The sequence below is a fragment of the Pteropus medius genome, unplaced genomic scaffold (assembly GCF_902729225.1).
Source record: "Pteropus medius unplaced genomic scaffold, Ma_sr-lr_union100, whole genome shotgun sequence".
Taxonomy (NCBI): Eukaryota; Metazoa; Chordata; class Mammalia; order Chiroptera; family Pteropodidae; genus Pteropus; species Pteropus medius.
The window spans coordinates 12,576,941-12,601,785 of record NW_024349797.1 but is presented as its reverse complement, the minus strand read 5'-3'; the positions used below and the strand labels follow the sequence as shown (position 1 = coordinate 12,601,785).

The 24,845-nt window shown below is 37.2% G+C and overlaps 1 protein-coding gene across 1 annotated transcript in view; it reads left to right on the top strand.

Moving 5' to 3' along the window:
• GALC (galactosylceramidase) overlaps positions 1-24,635 on the top strand; it is a 46,263-nt gene extending 21,628 nt beyond the window's left edge. Inside the window, exons 8-17 of the mRNA XM_039883973.1 lie at positions 378-533; positions 3,218-3,342; positions 4,401-4,528; positions 7,806-7,895; positions 8,609-8,695; positions 10,765-10,915; positions 12,869-13,049; positions 16,912-17,075; positions 18,506-18,582; positions 23,839-24,635. Coding sequence (XP_039739907.1) covers positions 378-533; positions 3,218-3,342; positions 4,401-4,528; positions 7,806-7,895; positions 8,609-8,695; positions 10,765-10,915; positions 12,869-13,049; positions 16,912-17,075; positions 18,506-18,582; positions 23,839-23,985 — 1,306 coding nt within the window. The 3' untranslated portion in view covers positions 23,986-24,635. The remainder of the gene's footprint in view (positions 1-377; positions 534-3,217; positions 3,343-4,400; positions 4,529-7,805; positions 7,896-8,608; positions 8,696-10,764; positions 10,916-12,868; positions 13,050-16,911; positions 17,076-18,505; positions 18,583-23,838) is intronic.
• Positions 24,636-24,845: the final 210 nt, after the last annotated feature.

The following is a 24,845-nucleotide window of genomic DNA, read 5'->3' as shown; positions in this document are numbered from 1 at the left end:
TTCCCTGGGAAGTCTGAATCCTATCTCCACCTCATTCGTCTCTTGGAGTGTTTAAGTCTGTGGCTTCCTCTGCTACCTCCGTCTATCAACATCTTTTCATACATTTTATGGTTTCTAGAAACAGATAGACATTTTCCATCTATCGATGGTCTTTCATCCGATTTTGTGTGTCATTATAAGTTTACCCCATTTTAATGATTTCCTGAGACACAAGGATGGGAAGCAGATGCTTACAGTCAATCTGACATCTACCTAGAAGCTGTCCATTGTTCTCAAATAAAATATTGGAAAAGATGTGTATTTTTCTTCACTCAGCAAATAGATATAAGGGTCACATTTTGACCTCTTCCCATTCCCTTTCACCCTTTCTTTTCTAGAGCTCATTATCCTGGAACCCATACAGTAAAGGATGCAAGGTTGACTAAGAAGAAGCTTTGGTCTTCAGAAGATTTTAGCACTTTAAATAATGATGTGGGTGCAGGCTGCTGGGGTCGCATATTGAATCAGAATTATATCAATGGCTACATGACTTCGTAAGTTATTAAAAACTTTTGAAGATTTTTAATTTGAAAAATTTCAGAAACAAGTAGAAAAAACTACAATAGACTTTCATATTCTCACAACCTAGGTTCAATGATTGTAAACATTTTACCTTATTAGCTTCATCTATACTTATATCTATAGCTAAGCTGTATCTATTTTTCTGTATTTGAATATAGTCTGTATTGAATAAAGTCAAGCCTATTGAGATATAATTTATTTACAGTAAAATTTGTACACTTCTATGATTTTTAACAAGCTATATACAAGCATGTATATAAATTATGAAATAAATGACATTTTACTCCTAAATATTTTAATATGTGGCACCAAATATTAAGGATATTCTCCTACATGATCTCAATATCACTTTGATACATAAGAGCATAAGAGCATTTTTAAAAGTATTTCTAATGCCCAGTCTATATTCACATTTTCCTAATTGTGTCCAAAAATGTCATTATAGCTTCTTTTTAAAAAGCTAGGAGCCAGGTACTATGCATTGCATTTTGGCGTCATGACCCTAAAATCTCTTGATTTAGAGTAGTTTCCTTCCTTCCTCTTTTTTTTATGTGACCTTTTGAAAAGACTAGGCAAGTTGTCTTGTGGACTAGCCCCTTCCCAATCTGACATATAACATACTTAATTTGTGTAACTACTTCCAGAAACAGAGAGAGAACACGACTCTTAATTTCTCAGGGAAGTATCTCTTAAATGCTTTGAGAAACTGTAATTGAAATTAGATCCAAAGGAGCTTTCTAAAACAGTAATAAACATAACAAAAGCAAGTCAATACATACTTTTGTGCTGTTAATGTAAGCAGATATATTATTCTGACAGCCTTTGTTCTTTTTCTTCTCTTTTTGAAAGGAAAGATGCTTATCATGGAGAGTGGTTCTAATAACTTAATTTGACATTAAGAGTAATGCATGCTCGTGGCAGAGAATTTAGTAACTGCATAAGTGCAAAGAAGGAAACAAAATCATTCATATTTTTGCCATCCAGAAGTAACTATTAAAAATTTTGGTGTATGTCCTCCCATTTATGTTACATATATAAAAGTTTAATATAAAATTGAGACCAAACTATATAATGTTAACTAAAGAAGTTTCTTTTCACTTAACAAGGCATTATGAACTTTTTCTTATATTCGAGTATACTTATACTTCATCATTTTCAATGTTTACATATGTTCTGTTACATAAAGCAGAATTTCCCAAACTTGCCTTGTCTCAAGTAGCACCTGAAACACTTGTTTATATGGATTTATTGGCACCTGCCCAAACCACTGAACCCCAATCTCCAGGGAAGATGCCTGGGATTCGGTTAGGCTGGTGAGTGCCCCAGGTGATTCTGATGCCATACAAGTTTGGGAAATGGTGATACAGAAAATATATTATAGCTTGTTGATTATTCTCTTCCTAGAAGTAGAAGTAGTTTCTATTTCAGTTAACAGCTTTGCACACACTGAAATGTTCAATTGTACATAGTTATCTTTATAGATATCTATGATTTCCTTAGGGTGTTTCTTACAAATGGAGTCAAAATCTGGATCAGAGGTATAAAGATTTTCAAAGTTTTTGTATAAATTACAAAATGCTCTCTAGATAGTTTGTTTTCATTTTATTTTGGCTCTATCTAGAAAAGATACCATGATCATGGGTAAAATCATAAGAGCTCTTAAAATTTTCACTGGTAGTAAAGGGTTTTGAAAATTAGAACTATTATTTCTACTTTATATTGACAGAATTAGAAGGCTTTGATTTTCTAAAAATGCTAGTCTCTCATTTTATTATGGCTGAGGACTTGATAAGGAAAATAAAATTCTGTGGATAAGCTCCGTGTTTTTTTTTTATTTTTAAGCTGTGAGGAACCCAGCCAGTACCAGGTCCAGAGCTTCTCTTTTGCCCTTGGATTTTCCTCAGAACCAAGTCACAGTCTTAGGGTTCAGCACCAGCTGTGGACATCTGAAAGAATGGACCAAAGTATAGACCAACAAGCTGACCCACTTAGTGCTTGTAGACGAAGGAGAATCATAGCAGTGCTATAGCTCAGACCTTGCTCTACACTCTTTACATGCATTAGTATATTTAATCCTCACGACAATCACATGAGATAAGTACAATTATTATCCTCATTTTACAGATGAGGAAAGTGATGTCTAGAGAGGTTAAGTGGTGGAACCATGATTTGAACTCAGGCAGTCAGACTCTAAGAGTTCTCAGTTGCAAAACTTTGCAACATCTCAGAGTCGAGTTCATAAAATTATGTCAATAAAACTGGAGCATTAAGAAGGCTTACTGTCAAAGGAAAGCAAGTATGGATAAAGCCTTTTTATGTGTTTGACTCAAATCTGTGACATGTCTGGTACTGGTAGGGCATGATCCATCTTCTGGTTACACCATTGCTCAGTAATAATTGTATATCTCATATACATTTATATATTTTTATTGTGTGATTCACCATTAAGATATTTAGATACATCCAACACTGTTTATTTCAAAATGAGAATGAATGTAGGCAACTTATATTTTCTTGTTTCGGGTGGTCATTTTTTTGGTTATTTACCTATATTTATATAAACAACATTAAGGTCTTTTTACTATGTAGGCTCTAGACTGTTGCATTTTTATCACAGCTGTTTTGGTGTTTCTCTTTTATCAAACGAATCTTTTAGAACCATTGCTTGGAATTTGGTGGCTAGCTACTATGACCAGCTGCCGTATGGGCGTTCTGGGCTGATGACAGCTCAGGAACCGTGGAGTGGGCATTATGTAGTAGAGGCTCCTATTTGGATAACAGGTATGATTCAGATACCATCTCTCGCTCTCTAAATTCATTTCTAAGAGACAAAGCAGAAAACACTGAGAGAGGACTGTCAGGGAGGGGGACAATTTCTCCCTAACCCTTTTGGTGTTTTTGGCTGTCTAATAATTAAATAGACGCAAGACAGATTAATAGGACAAAAAAAAAAAGAACAAATTTAATTTTGTATATATGGAGGTCTCATAGATTATTGGACCAAAGAAGTAACCAAAGCAGGTGGTTGGCATAACTTTTAGACAAAGAAACAAAACATTTGTGAAGAACTGACAAGGCACCAAAATGGGCTTGGGGTGCTAACTAGTGAAGAAACCGAGCGGTTTGTCTACGCGGCTTCTTGGCTCTGAGTTGCCTATCTCTGGCAGTAAGGATGTTTCTCTACCTCCTGGTGCAGGGAGGATACCTTTCATGTGGGAGATTTGTTTCCTGTTTTCAGGGGGACACAGAGGAGAGTCAGAGTGTCTTTGCAGAGACTGTTTCTCAAGTAACTTTAAAAATAATAAGCTACTTCGGCATACTTCCTGGTTGGTTAACTCCTTTGATATTGAAATTGATTTTTTGTCGGAGGTGGGGTCAGGGCCAGCTTTGGAGGTGCCCAATAAATATACATACTGGAAATAAACTCATTTGAAACCATAAAACTTAAGTTTTTGAAATGCATTATTAACTTTTTTAACCTTTTTTATTTATTTTTTTTTTGTAGTTATAGTAGGATGGGTTAAATAGAGAGGAACAAAGATTGGGAAGGGATAACTTTATTTTGCTCTTGGAAGAGAAGACAATATTCTTGAATTGACAGAGTGTGGTTCATTTATTTTTTCTAGTCATTCTAAGAATCTCCCCACAGTTGTACCATTTAACCGGACTAATTATTCCAGTGTTGGAACATGGAGTTGGCAAGTGTTTTCTTCCAAAATAAATAGCTTGCTAGACTTAATCAGAATCAAATCAGTAGATGGGCTTTTTTCATTTGTTTAAAAGAAACGGTGTTATCACCATTTTTATCTTATTTAAAGTCTTTCTCTGCTTTTCTGCAGCTCACACCACTCAGTTTACTCAACCAGGTTGGTATTACCTGAAGACAGTTGGCCATTTAGAGAAGGGAGGAAGCTACGCAGCTCTGACTGACGGCTTAGGTAACCTTACCATCATCGTTGAGACTATGGTAATTCTTTTGTTGTTGTTGTTTTTTGGAATAATTCACTTTGTTGTATTGGAAAAACAGCATATAGCACACTGAACATTTTTTTTTTTAAACTAGCTTTTAAAGTATGATTGACAGACATATAATAAATAGTATTTAGGGGAGGAGGAAACTTTTTCCTCTACCCTTTCAGGTTCAGTACCTGGGGCCTCACAAATTAAACACACAGAAGACAGATAAACAGAAAAAAGGAAAACAATTTATTTGTGCATGCAATGCACATACATGTGGGAGAAATTCAGTGATGAGTGACTCACAGGGTGGTTACAATCTGGGTTTGTATACTTAGCTCAGTAGATAATGGGGAGGGACAGAAGAAGGGGGCACTTATGGAAAATAAATAACTGAAAAGAAAAATGGGTTTTTGGGAAAACAAACAGGAAGTTCGTGATAGTGTTTGACTGTACTGGTGTGAGTGTTTTTTTCCTCTCATTCAGGGCCATTAAACTTCCCTGGAGATTTGGGGTAGTTTTAGTCCCATTTCTTCTTTCTGGGAATTCATCCATTCTGAAGAGGAATTCATTGCAGCTTTATTTCTCAGAAGTTGCTGCTTTTAGTCAGATAAGGGAAGCTCATGGAAGACTTTTGTCCATCTGTCAAGTCTATATTTATAATAATTCCTAGAAACAGTGTTAGTGCCCTCACTTTCTTTTTCAAATTTGTTTTGACTTTCTAGGTCATTTGCATTTCTTTGTGCATTTTAGAATCAGCTTGTCAATTTCTTAAAAAAAAAAAAAAGCCTGCTCAGATTTTAATTGAGATTACCTTGAATCTATAGATCAATTTGGGGAGAATTGGTATCTGACCAACAACAAGTCTTCCATCCCATTAACTAGGCATATCCTTGAATTTATTTAGATTTTCTTTAATTTCTCAACAATATTTTGTAGTTTTCAGAGTACAGATCCTTCACATCTTTTGTTAAAATTTTAGCTATTTCACATTTTCAGCTCTATTGTAAATAGTATTTTAAAAAAGTTTAATTCTATTAGTAGGTAGTATATAGTAATACAGGTATAATGATCTTTGTATAATGATCTTGTTTTCTACAACCTTGCTAAACTCACATATAATTCTAGTAGCTTTTTTTTGGTTGATTCCATTGAAGTTTTTTTGGTAGATGATCTACATATAAAAATAATTTTACATCTTCCTTTCCAAAATGGATTTCTTATTCTTGCCTGATTGGACGGGCTAGAATCTCCAACATAGTGTTGAATGAAAGTAGTAAAAACAGATATCCCTGTCTTGTCCTTGATCTTAGGAGAAAAGTATTGCGTCTTTTACCATTAAGTATGATGTTTTCCATGTATACCCTTTATCAGGGAGAAATTACTCTCTATTCCCAGCTATTTATTAAAATAAGGAATGGATGTTGGATTGTGTCACAGTTTTTCTGTATTTATTGGAAGCATCATGTGGTTTTTTTTGTTCACTAAAATAATGATTTATATTAATTGAATTTTAAATTGAAATTTAATTCACATACTATAAAATTCACCCTTTAAAGTGTACAATTCTGTTGTTTTTAGTATATTCACAGAATTGTGCAACTATGTAATTCCAGAACATTTTCATCACCCCAAAAGGGAACTCCATACTCATTAGAGTCACTTCTCATTCCCTTCTCTGTGGATTTGCCTCTTCTTGACATTTCATATAAGTTGAATCATATACTCTGTGGCCTTTTGTGCTTGGCTTCCTTCACTTAATGTTTTTATAGTTCTTTATCTGTAGTACTTCATTATATTTATGTCTGTATAATATTTCATTGTATAGATATACCACATTATTTATTCATTATCAGTTGATGGATTTTGGGGTTGTTTCTAATTTGTGGGCATAATGAATAATGCTGAGGTTAACATTTGTGTATTAGTTTTTCTTAGATATGTGTTTTCATTTCTCTTGGGTAAATATCTAGGAGTGGAATTACTGTGTCATATGGTAACTCTGTATTTAACATTTTAAAGTTTATCCACTTTACTGATTTTCTCAAATAATCAGCTTTTGGTTTCTTGATTATTCTTTCTTGTTTCACTGTTTTATTTAATTGATTTCTCCTTTGATTTTTATTATTTTCTTTCTTCTGCTTACTTTGGTTTTAATTTATCCTCTTTTTCTAGTACCTTGAGTTGGAAGCTGAAGTCTCATATCCTTTTTTCTTTTCTAATCTAGGTGTTTAGTGCTATAAATTTACTCCTAAGTACTGCTTTTGTGGCATCCCACAAATCTTGATGTGTTGTTTTTATTTTCATACAGCTCAAAATGCTTTCTGATTTCCCTTTTTATTTTTTCTTTGAGCCATGGATTATTTAGAAATTTAATTTTTAAATATTTTGAAGTTTTTCGAGAGGTTTTTCTGTTACTTATTTCTGATTTAATTTATTATAGTTAAAGGATATACTTTGTATGACTTGAATCTTTCCGAATTTATTGAGACTTCTGTTATGGGTATGTGGTATACCTTGATACATGTTCCTTGTGCACCAGACAAGAATGTGCATTCTGCGGTTGCTGGATGAAGTGACCTATAGCCGTCAGTCCAGGCAGGTTACTTGGTAGTATTGTTCAGATTGCCTGTTTTCTTGTTGATTTTCTGTCGAGCTGTATATTAATTACTGAGGATCAGATATTGAAATCTTTGATAATAATTGTAATTTTTTTTATTGTCCACAAAGCCTGGCTGAGACTTATACTCCAAGTACTGTGTGATTGTGGAATCCCTTTGAGTAGGGATTATGTCGCATACGTCCTTTGATCCCAGCCCATAGTAGTGACCATTAAGTAAAACATGATGTTGGCAATATTAGCATTATTTATTATATGTATTTAGCTGACCTTAGTTGTCTATTCGAAGGTTGTATTTAGATGAGATGCCTTTTCAGTAAAAACATCCCGAGCATTTGCTTTCACTTGATCCATTTTACTTGGAAAATAGTTACAACATAAAAATTAATCTGTGTGTTGGAAAATGACTAGAATTTAGCTATGAATTCAAAGTTTGATTCCATCAGAATGCCAATGAGCTTTTGCTTTGACTAGGCATACTCAATAGACATTCAATAAAGGTTATATTAGGAAAAAGTCTTTAAAAATTTGAAATAAACTTATATTGTGACCTAATGTGTGCCATTGCTATTAATCTCAGGGGCATTAAATGTTTTATTCTTTTTCCCTAAGATGGTTTGTACATCATTTGGATAACTTATATGATTTTTTTTTTTTTTCTCCTCAGAGCCATAGACATTCTGTGTGTATACGGCCACATCTTCCTTATTTCAATGTGTCACGCCAGTTTGCTACCTTCGTTCTTAAGGGTTCTTTTGTAAGTAAATATGTGGGATTTTATTTTGGTTTTGATTTTGAGAACTTCTGTATTTTATCACAGGCTAGCAGTTCTTAAGTGAAGTCTTATATTACAATCATTAAGAGTTTGCATGTGAATGAATGGCCCTGTTGTCTTTTTTCTGCAGACTGGTTTTAGACACTACGGAAGCCACAAACTCTCTGTGGCTTTGATGAACATTTAACAAAAATCACCTGCAAGAAAGTCGTTCTTATTGGTAGAAGCATCAATTATGTAATCTAGGGAACTTTAAAGCATCGATCTTTTTAGTACTCTGTACCAAAAAATAAAAAGACACTAGATTCTAGCTATTCCTACTTACTGTTAGATTTAAATACAGAAAATACAGTATACTTCCTGACTACTAATTGCATTAAGATTGTTTTTCAATACCAGAACATTCTTAAAAAGCTTTTATATAGGCGTGGTAATGAGTAGCTTTGAAGCAAAGGCACTAAAGTCTTTTTAAACGTTTGCTAAAAGTCTGTAGATTTACAGGAAATAAAATATGTGCTTGAATAATACCTTTCTATTCTCAAAATGTTACTATTTAAAATTTCAGATGAGTCTTTGGTAAATAGAAATAGAGTGCACATTGTCCTTAATCGTTCTTGCTGGTGCTGATTTTGGAAATTCTCAAAAAGGTTATTATGAACCACTCAGCTGTGCTTTTGTGTGTGTTTTCTCCTTAGAGTGAAATACCAGAGATGCAGGTGTGGTATACCAAACTTGGAAAAGCACCCGAGAGAGTTATTTTCAAACAACTGGATTCTCTATGGGTAGTTTTAAAATAAATTCTTATATTTTGAACATTACAACAGTTAAGGGGAACAGAATTTGATTAATGAATTAAGAATTTTTAATTTTATAATTTATTTTGTGGCTGAAGCATAATAGAGATAAAGTTGCCCCCCAACTTTTTTTTTTTAATAGAAATCCTCTACAATGCAGTATAGAAGAAGTTTGTAGCTGTGTTTGTTTTTTCAGGTGTTTAATTTGTCTTGGTGAATGGTAGGTACCACTGTCACTTGGATCCCCAGCTCAGATGTTTGAGTCTCATTTGAAACTCTGTCTTTCCCACTCACCACCAGTGACCAAGAGTAGTCAATTCTATCATCCACATATTTCTCTCACCTATTCCTTATTGTCTGTTCCCACTGCTACTGCTTGTTTCAGTTCTTCATTGTCTCCCTCCTGGATTATAGAAACTACCTATTTTTTCAGCCCCCAATCTGACGGTCCAGGCCAACCACCACACGGCTACTGGAGTGATGTATCTAAAATGCAGATCTGATTTTTATCAAACTCTTACTCTAAGTGCCTCAGCGATTTTTCCTGTGAGTTCACATCTCTTACTGTAGCCCATGACCCTTGTTGTCACCTCATGACGTAATAGACTGCTTTTCTTTTGAGATGCATGTCCTGCTGCACTGGGCTCTCCTCACGGACTAAACTTCTTGCATTTTTCAGAGCACAACATGCCAATTTAATTACTTCTGTGACTTTGCACATGCTTTTTCTTCCTCTGAGAATGCCTTCTCCACATATCTTTGCCACATATCTTTGACACTTAGTGCAAGTGTCACTTTCTCTGGGGCTTTTCCCACAAGTCTTAGCGCATGGCCACCTAGGAATATGCACTTACCTAGTTACACACTTCCCCAGCTACACTGGACACCTTGAGGATTGGAACCCTGCCTTATTTAACTTTTTATCCCAAGTGCCTACTATAGTACTTAGCACATGATGGTTTCTCAGGAAATATTACAAAGAATGAATTGGCCTACTTTTCCTGGTAATTATTAATAGTCTGTGAATTCACTAGTCACTGTCAGTGATTGAACACCCATTACATATTAAATTCCAAAAAGAGAACACTCTTTACTTTTTGTACAATGTATTGCTAGAAATAACATAATAAAATTGATTTTCTCCATAGGAAAAATAATATCATTTGGGGTTATTTCTGAGTCAGAATATAGTGTTAGATATTTCATAAATCTGACCAATTTATAATTAAAGCACAGATATGGTATAAACCCCTTTAATTCAAAGTAGAAAAATAAAGCTGCTCGAATGTCATAAAGTGGTCAGTCATCTAATGACTACATATAGTAAGAAGGATTCCAGTGTCTTCAGTGTCTGCACTTAGCTCAGAATAGGTGTGGTAGAGAGAGTGCTTCTTGTAGGTGACACAGTGAGCTAAGAGCACTTTATACACATTATCTCGTTTAATCCTTACAACAGTCCTATGAAGTATGTATTTTTTCCCTCATTTTGTAGATGAAGACTTGTTCTTTAAAGAGATTAAGTTGCTTAGACCATAAATGCGGTATAAACCTAACTTGCTAATGGAAATATGTATTGAACATATAATGAGTTGGACTTTTTTTCTTCATAGTGAAAGATTTTCTGTGATTAAAACGAATCAACAGTGAGATCTTATGGATTTTTTCTACTTTAGTAAAGGCTTAGTAAAGTCCTAAAAAATAAATCAGCAGATCTCCTAGTTATGTGTATTGAATATGTACAAGCTTTAAGGAGCTTACAGTCTAATGGAAAAGAATAGACAAACAGAAATAGATTTGGGGTTCATCTAGTCCTCCTTCCCTCCATGAAGTGAAATTCTTTTAAAATCCTTTCCATAAAGTATAATTTTATAAAGTCTTCAAAATAACTTTAAAAAAATTCCGAAGGCCTTAATCTTGGCTGTGTCCTTCAAAAGTGGTTAGGCAGTTCAAACAGAAATGAGTTTGGCTTATCGTTAAGATTATTTTTTAAAAAGCTGTTTTGCCCAAATGAGATGAGCCAGAGCACCTGCCCTTGAACACAGCATGTGCTTTTTCAGCTGCTCGACAGCGGTGGCCGTTTCACGCTGGAACTGGGGGAGGACGAGCTGTTCACAGTCACCACTCTCACCACCGGCAGCAAAGGCAGCTACCCGCTGCCTCCAAAATCTAAGCCCTTCCCACGTGTCTATAAGGATGATTTCAATGTCGGTAAGTTGTTGTTTTTTTTTTAACTAAATCTTGGCTTGGTTTTCCTCCTTAGCAGTAGCAGAGAGATTTCTGCCCATCATGCCAGTGCATGATGGAGCGGCTGTGAAAATTACATTCATTTAGCTCTGAATCTCTATCCAGTAAATGAGGCCTAATTGTGTTATTTCAAGGCGAACCTCAATTTGAGGACCCTGTATTTTTCAGTGCCAAAAGAAATGTAGAGGTCACTGTCAGAATGAAAGTTAAAATTCTAACTTGCGTTTGGGTGAAACTTAAGATTTGTGACACTGCTACTGCTCGGTTATCCATGTCTCATGAAAGCCATTATTGACACTGTCCCTTTGTGTACAGGTTAAGGCATGTTAATACCTGTCTTTCAGCAGCGCCAGCAGACTGAGTGCCCGTGGGCAGCTGTGCTGTCCTTGGTTAATCTAACTCCCCACCCTCGAAGTTTTATATTTGCATTCTCCTGGTTTTCTGGGAAGATCTGCCTTAAAGCTGTTAGAAAAGCTTTTGATTCTAGGTAATTTAGAAAAACAGTTTGCAGTTAGAAGGCATGGACACTGTGGTTATTTTCCTAGATCGCTCAGCAAGTGGCAAAAGTTGGTGACTAGTAAGTGTTGTTAGTAGCTTTGTGGACTTCACAGACAGGATCAGATGGCTCTTTGCTCTGCTCCTAACACCTACAGCTGTAGCAGAGAAGTGGGGAGGGAGACTGGCATTGCCAGAGCGACTGGAACCTCCTGTTGCTGCAGAGTCTCCACCATGGATGGAGACTCTGACCATCTGCGAGGAGTCTTAGCTCCTTTCCCAGGAAGCAATCTCATGGTTGCTTGGAGTATAAGGCCCTTTGCACTGTGTACTGGAGTCCTCACAGTTATTTGGGTAACACAGACAACAGTGGCCCTCAGGGGAGCTTGGTGCTTTGCTTTCTTACAGCTCTCTGAAATAGACGAATCCATTAATTTTGTCAACTGCAAGTGTCTTAGCGATTTGTTGCTCAATTCTCTGTTGGCAAGGTAACCCTTCTTACCCTCAGTAGGTGAGTCTGTGTGGGAGACAGCCTACTTAATGAGATTGAAGAACTTGTGCCAACACCCAAACTATTTATTCTGTGACCTGAAGACTGAAAGGCAACTCTTAACGTTCAAATCTAAAATGTAATGCATTATTGGCTATAAAATAAACTAAAAACTAAAGTTAAAAACTATAAGCCAGGCTTTAGGACTACTTTATAGGGTTCTTAATATCTCAGATGATATGATCAATGTGAAAATACTGAGAAATCATGAGGTGCAAAATAGCTATACCATATTATGACTAAACTTGCTCTTCTGTAGTCTTCATCATTATGACTATAATTTAATAAAACTGAGACAAGATTGACATATAGTTTAGACTCAAAACTTATTTTTGTTCCATTTTAGAAATAGAAGAAAACTTATAACTTCTAAATTTCATTTTTGGCATAATAAGCCTTTTCTTATGTTCTCACTGTGACCGGTGATTTAGAACCTTGTTTGAGTCTTCTATCTCTTATTGAGCCTTTGCTAGGTGCTGGCTTATGTACACACTTGTATATGTTCACCTATTTCTCTTTGCCCCACTTAGAAATGAGGAAATTTGAGAAATAGGGTAGTTAAGCAACTTGCCCAGGGGGACGGACTGAGCTAGGATTTGAACCCAGGTCTGTCTGACTCCAGAATTCATGATCTTCCCTCTTAAGCAATTGCATGGATTAAATATGTAAAGTCTGTGTGCCAAATTGATCATACCAATATTTAATAAAGATGATATAAAAATCAATATCTCTATCAACCTAAACCCTAATCTTTGACTAGTTATAAGTATCATTTATTTATTTAAAACTTTTAAAAGTGTTTCATGAAATATCAGTGAGGAAAGATTCTCTTAAAGATTTGGTGCTAAACAGAACTTATGTGTCCTGAACAGACTACCCGTTTTTCAGTGAAGCTCCGAATTTCGCTGACCAGACAGGCGTGTTTGAATACTTTATGAATGTCGAGGACCCTGGAGAGCATCGCTTCACACTCCGCCAGGTTCTCAATCAACGACCCATAACTTGGGCGGCCGATGCGTTCAACACGATCAGTGTTATAGGAGATTACGAGTGGTATGTAACATTGGTGTTCTAACGGAGATCCGACTGAAATAACCTCGTAATGTCGTCAGGTGTATGCTGAAGCAAAGACTCTTCACTAGCCCTCCTCGCTGAGAACCCAGTGGCCGTGTGACAATTGTTGAATGTCACGGCGGCCACAGACTAGCAAATCGTTCCACTGCTTCAGTTTCCTTCTCTCAGTTTCCTTTGCCCAGTTTGATAGTGATTATTACAGGAGCAGATGGATTTTAATATAAAAACTGAGGACTTTTGGACTCAATAATAATTTAGTATTTATTTATAAACAGACTTTGTGATCTATGTGTTGTTTTTTGGTTTGTTTTGCTGCTGTGTTGATTTGTTGATCTACTGTTGCCACCTGCTGGATCCATACTAGAATTTCATGGTTTAGCCTTTGTAGAAAATGTATTTATTTACCAGGTGACAGTAGATGGCAATAGTAAAAAGCAAATCAGCGTTTAGTTGCAAGTGAATTCAACTCTTTTCTTTCGGCATCTGGTAAAGAGACAAATCGTATTTATTCTTCACTTAAAATACAATGACCTTCTCCAAACTTCACCTTCTCCTTTAAGTCAGTCATGGAATTCCAGGGCATGGCTTATTATGCCTGTTGTTGGTGTTTCTTTCTTATTTGTTCTTTTAGCTAGCATAATTCCACTGTGAAGCATAAAACACAAGCATTCCAGGTTTGGTGATATATCCATCTATTAATGACAAATCACCAAACAGCCATATCTGTAGGTTAGCAATCAGACAGGGAAGGGAAGTTAATTCTGAAAAGAACCTTGGTGGTTTATCTGTGGAATATTGCAGAAAGTCTTTATCTCTCCTATACTGCCATACTTCCTGTTATCAATCCCAATTCTAGACCCAAACTCTGATATAAGTTTTGAGAAACTTGCAGCTATCCACAGTTTCTGGAAGGCTTGCAGTACCATGGAGAGTTCGTTATTGGGGTATAATGAAGAATTCTTGCCTTATTTAGGGTGACTTTGGCAGCTTCTCTTTTTAAACAACAAATGCTATTTATCATCTGTAGAGACACTTTACCTGGATTTTCTGATCACGTCAGTGGGGTTTGCGATTCTCTCATTGCTTACGATGGTCTTATTGTAAGACAGGTGGTTAGGTTTAAGCGTCTAAGGGATGGGCCCATTATTTTGATCACCAGTTTGAGAGCCAGTCATCATATAAAACCTTTAACTTTCTGTGACAACCATTATCCCCCACCCCGGTGAATACTATGGAGGGCTCCCTTGAACCCAAACTTTCTTATTTCAGGCCGGAACTCCAGAAAAATTGAGAGACTTTAATTGTAGTCGGGAGATGAGATAGAGCAGAATCAGAAAGATTAACCAAAACTCTTCATAACTTTGAAGATTTTGCAGTATTTAAATAGCAGTATTTAATCTTTGCTGTTGCAGTGGGTAATGACGAGGGGATGAGGAAGATGGGGAATGTGGGGGGAGAGGGAGAGAAACAGACCTGGGAATAGCAATTGTGCATGTTAAGAAAAGACTGTTTTCAGCTTTCTTAATCCCTGCTTTTATCAAGAATGTGCAGTAACTGTCTCCAGTTACCAAATCAGACCTGTACTTCTGCGCCTGGCTTCTAAGACCCTTTAAAACTTGGTCCCATCCTGTCATGTATTATTTCCAGGTATTTCATCCTGTATTTGAGATAGCCAGATCTGTTCAAAGCTCCACACACATCCCATGTTCATGTCTATTATCTGGTTGCGATGCCCACTTATTGTAGGGAAAGGAAGGAATGAAAACTAGGTAATGCTAACATTGGGGTGAGCCTCCCACAACCACCTATGGATGAGGCATCGTCCTCTCTACCTTATAGATTGAGAAGCTGAAGCTTCAGGATAAGGTTTTCCTGTGATCCCATGTGTGTAAGTTCCAGAACCCGGGCAAGAAGCCAGGTCTGTCTGGAGCTGTAGCCCATGGTCTTTGGGCCATACTTCATTTTAATATCATCTTCTTTTTCAGAGTAAAAAATGGAAAATTAGTGTGTTTTCTCTACAGTGCGGTTTAGTAGATCAGCTCTCACCGTGTGCAGTGTCCTCAGTTCTTAGAATTGTGTTTGCGGTGCGGCTTCCTGTCTCATACTTAGATGTGGTGATTTAAGTGAACTTTGCTTTCCATCTTGTTAGAAGCTTTGACTGGGATCAGAAGATCATCGCAAAATTACCTTTCGTTGCACATGTCTGAACTCTGATCCCTTTGATCAAATTTGCTTAATATGTTGACTGGTTTTGTTCTCCCAACACCACTGAGAGATTATGGCTACGGAAGACTAAACCACACTTTCATTCCATTTTATTCATTATCTGTAAAATTGCCTGCAAGTTTTGATGCAGGAATCCCTTATTCTAGAATATGATGTAAAATGAAGGGAAAAGTTTGATCTTTTTAATCACTATACTCTAAATAGAATAATTTTATGGTGTTAACAGCATCTGTAGCACTTTCAAACTTCTAGTAAATCAGAAAAGAGGTAGAGATGTGAAGGACAACGTTGATCCTTGGTGGTTCCATGCTGGTGGCACCTACGGAAAGAAACACTCCCTCTCCTGTAGGAGGACGCACCAGAGAGACTGGATTTTCGTTACTTAGCATTTGATTTTCCTGTAAAGCAGCCCAGCTCCGATTAGAGGACTAAATGTGGATTTCCCAGACTGTGTGTACCTGTCCTAGGTACTTCCTCTTTACATTTTCATTTACGTAGTAAAATTCACTATGCAAAATGCACTGATGAGAAGAAACTCTGAGAAAGATAAAAGACGCTAGATCCAGTTTTCTCCCCATTTCCAATATAGTTTTTGGTGTTCTTAGTTTCATTTTAGATAAATTGCTTGCTTTATTACTTGGCTGTGTTCAGGCTTTCCTTCTCATTTGCATTTAGCTTTTGAGTAGGAGGCGAATTATCGTCAGAGCTCTTGTTGGTTTATGGTGGCCGTGTCATTGTTTAGGGTGGCCCTGTCATTGCGGAAGGTATCCAGTAGCTTTTATGGAAGGAAGCCTGGAGGAGAGCTCCGATTAGAGCCCTGCTGGGCCCTGGCGGGCTGAATCTTTCCCCTCCTTTGATCTACTCTGCCTATCAGTGTTCCGGATCCGGAGTCTTACTGCTCTGTAGACAGAGATGCTCTGCCCGGGAGAATGGTTCTCGAAGTGGGGTTCCCTGACCAGCGGCATCAGTATAACATGGGTGGGAATCATTAGACAGCGGATCCACGGGGCCCGCCCCAGACCTGCTGGCCCAGAGCCTGTGGGACAGGACCAGCCTCTGAATGTAACAAGGCCTCCAGGTGGCTTCAGAGCTGCTCAAGTTTGAAAACCCCTGCTGTAGAGTTGACTCTCTCTGCAGAAAGATAGTTTAAGATCTTTCTTCTGTCATTTTTAAGTCTTGTTAGGGTTACATGTAAAAATTAGCCTGAAGTCCTTCAAGTTCTCCCAGGGACTCCTCGCTTTGCCTTCACTGCTCCTCTTTGCTGATGGAAACGTAATAAAGTTCTTTGTTCAGAATTGTGTGGAAACTTACCTTTTATATATTTCTAGAAGAAATGGTTTCTTTTAATATTATATATTCTTAGGACAAGAAGGTGTTTTATTACAGAGACAAGAAACGTATTCTTAAGAAACTTAAAAACAGTAAATATTATTTTCCGGTAACTCATTAAAAGAGGCAGTGAAATGACTTGACTTTAGTCATGTAAAACTTACAGTCGTCATCAGTGAAGACTTAGCAAATCACACACTTACCTCAGCTACAGGTTTGGAAACATGTGGCTGTGAAATGACAACTTTGTGCCACACTTGCACTAACCAGCAGTTTCATTCCACAGGTCCAATGTGACTATCAAGTGTGATGTTTACATAGAGACCCTTGAGAAGGGAGGTGTGTTCATTGCCGGACGAGTAAATAAAGGTGGGATATTGATTAGAAGTGCCAGAGGAATTTTCTTCTGGATTTTTGCAAATGGAACCTACAGAGTTACAGGCGATCTAGGTAAGTGACTTCTATGGCACATGGCTTAGTATGCAATGTGGTACCGTGAGTATCTGCGTGTTACTTATAGGAGTAATGAAAGAGTTTTACCTCAAGGTGCTTGAACATCTGATTGGGAAAAGATTCAACACATGTAAGCAATACCAAATGATTCAAAATTATAAGTTAATTAATTAGTGCAGAGAGAGGCAACTCAGTAAAAGAGAATGGTACAAAACTTTTCTGGATGTTGCAGAGTCGAGCCAGGATTTCTGGATGTCGGAGTAGGATTTGCAGAGACTGGCGTGAGGTGGTAGTTGCAGGGTGGGGCAAGGATGCTCAGGAAACATTGTAAATAACAACAAGACTCTGAAAATGTTGCCACGGTGCTTGTGGAACTAAGGAGAGGGATTGATTTGCTTAAAATGGAGTGATCCTAGTTCCTAGTTTCGTTAATAATTTGAAAGCAGTGTGACTTTTCTCATTCATCTTAACAGCCCTTGTCTCATGTAGAATAGTATTTTATCCAGATTAGTTGCTGGATGATGTTTAGTTGAATTCCATCCATGTCCCTTTGGTTTGATATGCACACCGCTCCACTGAAACTAGACCTTATTGGTGGTGAAAGATCTTGATTCTCAGTCTCCTGACTTTCCTCCTGCATTAATAAAACATCTTCTGTCTTATAGTTTGCTGCTCATTGCCTCTTCCTAAGGTGAAAAGGGCTTTGTAAATAAAATAAAAATCAAAGAGGGAGTGGGTAGTAATAAGTACATTAGAGTAGAAATTACATAATCAAAGTGTGACAGATCTAGAAGGTACTTCATATTTTCCAATCCAAAACAGAGAGCCAGAGAGGTTCATTGATTTGCCCAAGGTCTCAAAACGAGTTAGTGGCAGAATTGGAAGTAGGAATTTAAATCTGCGTCCTCAGTCCCCACTGCTCTGTGTTTTAAACTGCTCACTTAACATCTCTGGGTTTCTCTCAGGCACTCGAATATAATACATCCAGAAATTAACTCATTATTTTTTCTCTCTAATTCTCAGTGAACGCTATTAGCATGTAACCAATTATACCAGCTAGAAATTTTATGGTAGTCTTTAATACTCTTTATCCTCCATATTCGATCCAATCAGGTATAGGTATATACTGGAGCTGTAAATGCTAATGCATTATACTACAGTTGGTTTGTAAATTTATTTCACTGGCTCTGTTGTGAGCTCACAGGTAGTATATGGCTCAGAGTAAGATCTCAATACATGTTTGTCGAATGCATGCCCGACTGAAGGATGTTTTGTTTTAAATAGGTTTCTAGACCTGGAAATGTAGATCTTCATTAGGGCTGACTTTACTATGTATGAATGCCACCTGAGAACCCTCACTGAGTTTTGTGATTCTGTGATTTAGATTTTAAAAATATATCAGTTAAGATAATCTTTTTGTGTTGCAGCTGGATGGGTGATATACGCTCTAGGACCAGCTGAAGTTATAGCACAAGAATGGTACACACTCACTTTAACTATTAAGGTCAGTATTGCTGGTCAGAATGCCTGGAGGTAAAATGTTCTTTTCTTTTGCCTTTCTAGCATTTCCTGTTAACACATGAGAGGGGAGAAAGTGTGATAAATAATTAAAATTGGCAGAGAATCTGCCATGATACCAGCAAACCACCACTCCCTAGGATGACAGTATGTGTCAGGGGTAAACCCACCTGAGAACCATCAGCAGTTAATTTTATCACCCTAGTATTGTTTAAAGTTTTGTTTCTGGTTTTTAAACTCAGGAATAATTGGTAGATATGGTCAATAATATAACTTTTTTTCAAATTTGCTTGAACCAAGATTATAATTGAAGCTTATAGGTATAAGCAAAGTCACATAAATTTATTTTTGATGGTTGAAAATAATTTGGTTTTCGACTGTAAGCACAATATTTTAGAAGTTGGTTTCCATGAATATGTTTGTCAGAGAAGATACGAGATTAATTTTAGTGCCATGGGTATCTAAAAATATTTGTCAAAATCACTGGTTAATCATGAGTTACTGATTGATACGCTTCTGAGGGATGCTATGTGGAGAAATTCTACTGTATAATACTCTGCTTTCTACCAAGATAATCCTGTCATAATTTAGTTCAGGTCACAATAGAGATTAAAAATGAAACTCAAATAAGTTTTTGAACTTCTTCTCTTCTTATCCAATCACCAAAAATGACAATACTGATATTTCAGGCAGTGTCAGTGTGTACTGACACTCTGATTTGGGTGTAGCATAGTTTATTTAATGGGCATAACACTTGATGGACATACCTCTGTACACAGCCCTTTCCTTTTGCAGTGAACTGAGGCAGTAAGGGCTGCCTTTTGCAGATAGAGGGGAGGGGTCTTTTATGTGCCTCTTGGGGTGCACATATTCTGTTATTTGTTCAGGCAGATATTGAGAAGTCCAATTTCATTTTAAATTTTGCTAGCCAAACTGTTAATTTTTACAGCTGTTGTAATAATATTTGATATCATCGAGTTTTAGAGATTTTTTTTTCAAACTAATGGACATGATTTGTATTTCCTTGATAATTAGGCAGTTTGCACATCTCATGTTTATTGGCTATTTGTATTTTCTTTTCTCTGAAGTTACCTGTTGGCATTCGTTCCGCATTTTCCTATTGTGTTGCCTTTTTCTGATGGATCTGTATGAATTTAGTATATGTTCTGGGTAGTAACCCATTGTCTGTTATATGGGTCACAAATATTTTCTTCTCTTCTCTCATGATGTATATTTTAATTTTGCTTATGGTATGGTCCATGAATCGAAATTAAAAATTGTTGTACTGTGAAATAGTTCACTCTTTTTTTCATTGCTGTTATGTTTTGCTTAAGAAGGTCTTCTCCTTTAGGCTAGGAATGTTTTTTCCCCCCAAACTAAACAGAGTTTAAGATGTTCATTTTATGTTTAAGTCTTCAAGCCATCTGTAATTTATTTGTGAATTGTAAAGGGAAGAGCCCAATATAATTAAAACACACACACACAAATGGATAGCTATCATCATTTATTAAGGCTGTCCTTTTGCCCACGATTTAAAAGCTACTTTTTTTTTCTCGCTCTAACAAAACAGCCTATGCTGGTTTCTGAACATTTTTCTGTTCTTTATATTGTTTTGTTTGTTATTATCTAGTATCACATGTTAAATTGTGTTAACTTTCTAAAGTCTATGATTTCATGGCTCACTCTCTAACTTCCTTCAGACCCCTTTCCTGACCACCATATATAAAATAACACTCATCTCATTCTCCATTCCTCTTCCCTGGCTTTCTTTCTCTTTAAAGCTCTTATGACCTGCTGACATCATACGTATTCTATCGATCGTTCGTATGTTAGTCCTACTCCCTTCACTAGAACATAGCTCCTTTAATTACAGGCCTCTGTTTTACTCACTGTTGGTTCTCAGCTGTCAGAGTGAGGGGCCCAGTGAATAGTTGGGGAATGAACTGAGTGGATACCACGGTGGCAATTTTTTTTAAAAAATTTTAATTAGAGTTGACATTCATAATACAAAAACTAATATTTTATATTAGTTTTGGGCATACAGGACAGTGCTTAGACATTTATATAATTTATGAAGTGATTCTCCTGATTAGTCTGGTGCCCACCTGGCACTATACCTAGCTCTTGCAGTATTACTGGCTATATTTCCTGTGCTGTACCTCTTTATTTCTTTTTCAAAATTATTTTTGCTATTCTAGTATATTTATTCTTCGACTTGAATTTTTAAAATATCTTTTTCTATTTCATGAAAAGTGCTGCCAGTATTTCACTGAATTTATACACCAATTTGGGCAAAAATAACATTTTTTTGGAATAATGTGTTTCCCCATGTAAGAACATGAGAATAGGAACATTCTGCATCTCATCTTTTATTAAGATCTCCCACAAAGTCCTTCAGGTTTATTTTTGAGTTCTCATTAGGTTCATTTTTAGTAATTTTGTGAAGTTTTTGAATTCCTTAATTGTTTCAGATACTTTGCATAAATGGTTAAAAAAACTCGAAAGGGCACATGAAAATGTGCGCTCCTGCCTCACCTCTTGTTCCCTCTTCCTCACCCGGTCCTCTGAAACAGCCACTCTGAACGGTTTTAGCAATTTCTTCTGGTATCTGTTCAATACAGTGTGATTTATTACTTTTAGAAATTAGCTCTGGTCTTGCTACGGGATAGATAGAGATTTTGCTGATTTACACCCACTCCACGCCCCCGGCCCCATTATTTTTTGTTCCATCGACTGTGGCATTCTGCTTCTCCCCCCCATCTCAACTCTCTGTGCATTCTGAGAGACCAGCTCCAACTCTCCAGTCAAAAGTACTCTCTCAGGCACCCCGCGCCATGTCATCCTGTTTGAATTCTTCATACGCCACTCATCGCTTAGCATTTATTGATCGTGTGTGTGTTCGTGTCCTTCTACTAGAATGTATGCTCCATAAGAGCAGGGACTCTGTCTTTCATGTCGATCTTGGATTCCCAGTGCATTTAACATTTGGCATATGAATATTTGCTGTGTAAATGAAAACAACAAAACATCTTCTATGATGTCCATTTTCCAAATTATAGCTAATGTGAGAATTTTATCATTTTAACATGGGCCAGTTTTGCATTCTTCTCAGCACACGTCAAGTGCTATATACTCTCATCACTGTTGTGTAGTGGTTAGACTAATAGTCTTTAAAGTCTGTTTTGTTCATTTGCAAGTATTTTATGTTGCTCAGATTCTGTTTTCCCATCCATGATGTGAAGACACACCCTTCTTATGAAGATTGCATGGGGTCCCATATATGAAAGTTTGGTACAGTACCTGGTATGTGGTAAGCGCTTAATGAATCAAGTTAATATTCTTAGGAGTAGATGTATTTGGAACCAGACAGACCAGCATTCCTATTTCCTTGCTGACACATACTCAGATTTCCAGCAAGTTATTTCACCTTTTTGAGCTTCTGTTTTTGTTTTTATTTTTGTTTTTTAACTGTAAAGTGGAGATAACTTCTGTAAGGTTGCGTTAGGGTCAATTGTTTTTTATTCTTTCCTCGACACGTTTTTACTAAGCATTCACTATATGCACTTAGTTCTAAGTCTCAGGGATACAGCAGTGAACAAGACAGATGCGGTTCCTTCTTTCTCAGAGCCTTCTCGGACAGGGTTTGTTGGCGAACTTTCCTGCAAAGGGCCAGATAGTAAATATTTTACACTTTGTGAGCCTTATGGTCTGTGCTGCAGCTACTCAACTCTGCTTTTGCAGTGAGCCATAGGCAGTAGGTAAATAGATGGGTGCAGCTGTGTTCCAATAAAATTTTATTTATAAAGATAAGAGGCTGGCCTGTGGGCCACAGGGGGCTAACTCCTGTTCTAAGACAGTAAACTCATAGATAAATAAATAAAACGTTGGGGGAAAAAAGAATGGAATAATGAGATAAAATAGCTCCCCTGCCCCGTATTCTCCAGATGGAGAGGTCAGGGCAGACCTGTTAGAATTGGTGATGTTTGAGCTGATACCTGAATGATGGGATGAGCAGTCTGAGCAGGGGGCCTTGCTCTGACTGGCCCTGCGTGAGGAGCAGCCAGCAGGCCAGGGTGGCTGATGCCTGGAGGTGAGGGGAGAGTTGGGGATGTGTGGAAATGGAGATAAGGTACTGTGAGACAGGTTTGTTCTTCATGTGATTTGTGTATGTGAGTCCCTTAGCTCAGTGTTAACATTCGCTGTTTCCTACGTGGCAGAAGATGTTCAGTAAGCACTTTTAGAGCTGAAGATAGCTGAGCATGTGCATAGCGATAGGAACGTTTGTGGCTGTGAATGTGGAGTGGGAAAATTCCAGCCCTAGCTCTGATGGTAAATCTGTGGCTTTGATTTTCAATCTTAAGTCTCAGTATCTTCATCTGTAAAATGAAGGAACTAAAGTAAGGCCCATTGTGTTATATGGCTTGAAGACAGATTTTATTTTGCTTGTTGGCCTGGTGCTTTAGATATTTAGCTCTTCGTCCTTTGAAATTAGCTAGTTTTAAATGTTTAGCTGTAATTGGTATGCTGTGACTATGTGCTCGTAAATATGCTATAATAATGTTAATAAGAAGCTGGCATTTATTGTTCACTGTGTGTCAGGCACTTAGCTAACCAATGCAGCCTTCTTAAGAAGGACGTTATTTTATCTTTCTCTGTCAGTGACCAGTAAGTCATTTCTGTGGATATTTCCCTTCTTACATCCCCTCTCCCTCAATCATCACTGATGGTTACTATTTTTCTAATGTAAGTGTGGCCTCTTCATATGCCTTTGAAGTGATGTTCTGTACTTGGGGACACAAAAGACTTAAATAAGTGGACGTTTTGGCTCTGGCAGTCATGTCTGAAGAGCTGATGGCTGTTAGTCACAACACACACACATGCAATGACTTATAAATAGCAAATGTTTTTTATTTTAGTGGACTCGTCTAACATCTTATAATAATGTTATGAAAAGTTTTATGTTTCTGTCAGTTTTACAACACTTTGGTGGAGTACGAGGAAATACTGAAGTATTCCTTGTGCCTTGGAAACTCCTTACATAGGTAGATAAGAATTTCCTCTAAGAAAATTTTCCCTGTATTTCAAGCTTTTGCTCCAACTCGGTGGAATTATGTTTTGCTGTGATAAATCTTAAGTGAGAAGGATATTCACTCCACTGAGTGCGTGGGCCACACGTTATTAAGAAATAGACTTCAGAGAGTTGTTTTCATGTCTCCAAGGGCTGCCTTTCTGTCTGCCCCAGGGTCCCCTCGTCTCCGGCATGCTGAATGGCAAGTCCCTCTGGACAGACCTCCACGTGAGTTTCCCGGAGAATGGCTGGGCCGCTATCGGAACGCAATCCTTTCAGTTTGCGCAGTTTGACAACTTCCACGTGGAAGCCATGCCCTAATCTTCTCAGGGCACCATAGAACACGCCGGACTTTCTTTTTGGTTTTGCTTCAGAGCCAATTCTTGTTTTGATGGATCAATCTGTGAGCCTCTTGGAGGCTAAAAATAATGAAGAGCAAATAGGGAGAAACGTTTATTTCTGCTTGATCCTGTGGAAGATTATTATTATTATTATTATTTTTAGAACTAATTCCAAGGGAACCAGATGACTCTTTAACATTGCCTGACATGCCCCCTACAAGTCAAACTGTACTGGCCCCTCCCTTAGGAGCGGTTTGGGTGGTCCAGACCTCGAAGCCTTGGTGCTAATGCTGAGGTAGCGCTCCTCATCTTATTTGCAAGTGATCATGCTAATGGCAATAACTCGATCATCACAGAGATGCGTTTATTGTGCTGATGTGTGTCTAAGTGAGCCGATGTCCTCGTCCTGAGAGAATGCCATTCTAGGAAGCCGAAGAACCCTAGAATCGCTGCTTCCTGAAAGCCATTTCAGCATGTTATTCTAAAAATACACTCTACAAAGTATTTTTTTTTCTTTTTTAAGATGATGCTTTTGAATTATAGATACGATAAGTGGGATGATTTGAAAAATGCCTCATTAATAAACTACCTCTAAAGCTATTTCTGCAATAATAAATACTAGCAGATTAATTGAGCTGTCTGTATTTTTTAATTCTTTCGGATCCACCTTTTAGCATTATAACCCTTCTAACTCTCTGTGAACGTTTTCCCAGGTGGCTGGAAGGAGGAAGAAAATCCTATATAGCCAATGGTAAGTGGGTCTAAAGATGAAATTGTAGCAATTTTGTCTCATTTCATTGTGTCTTTCATTGTCTTCTCATGAGTCACCAGTAACAGACT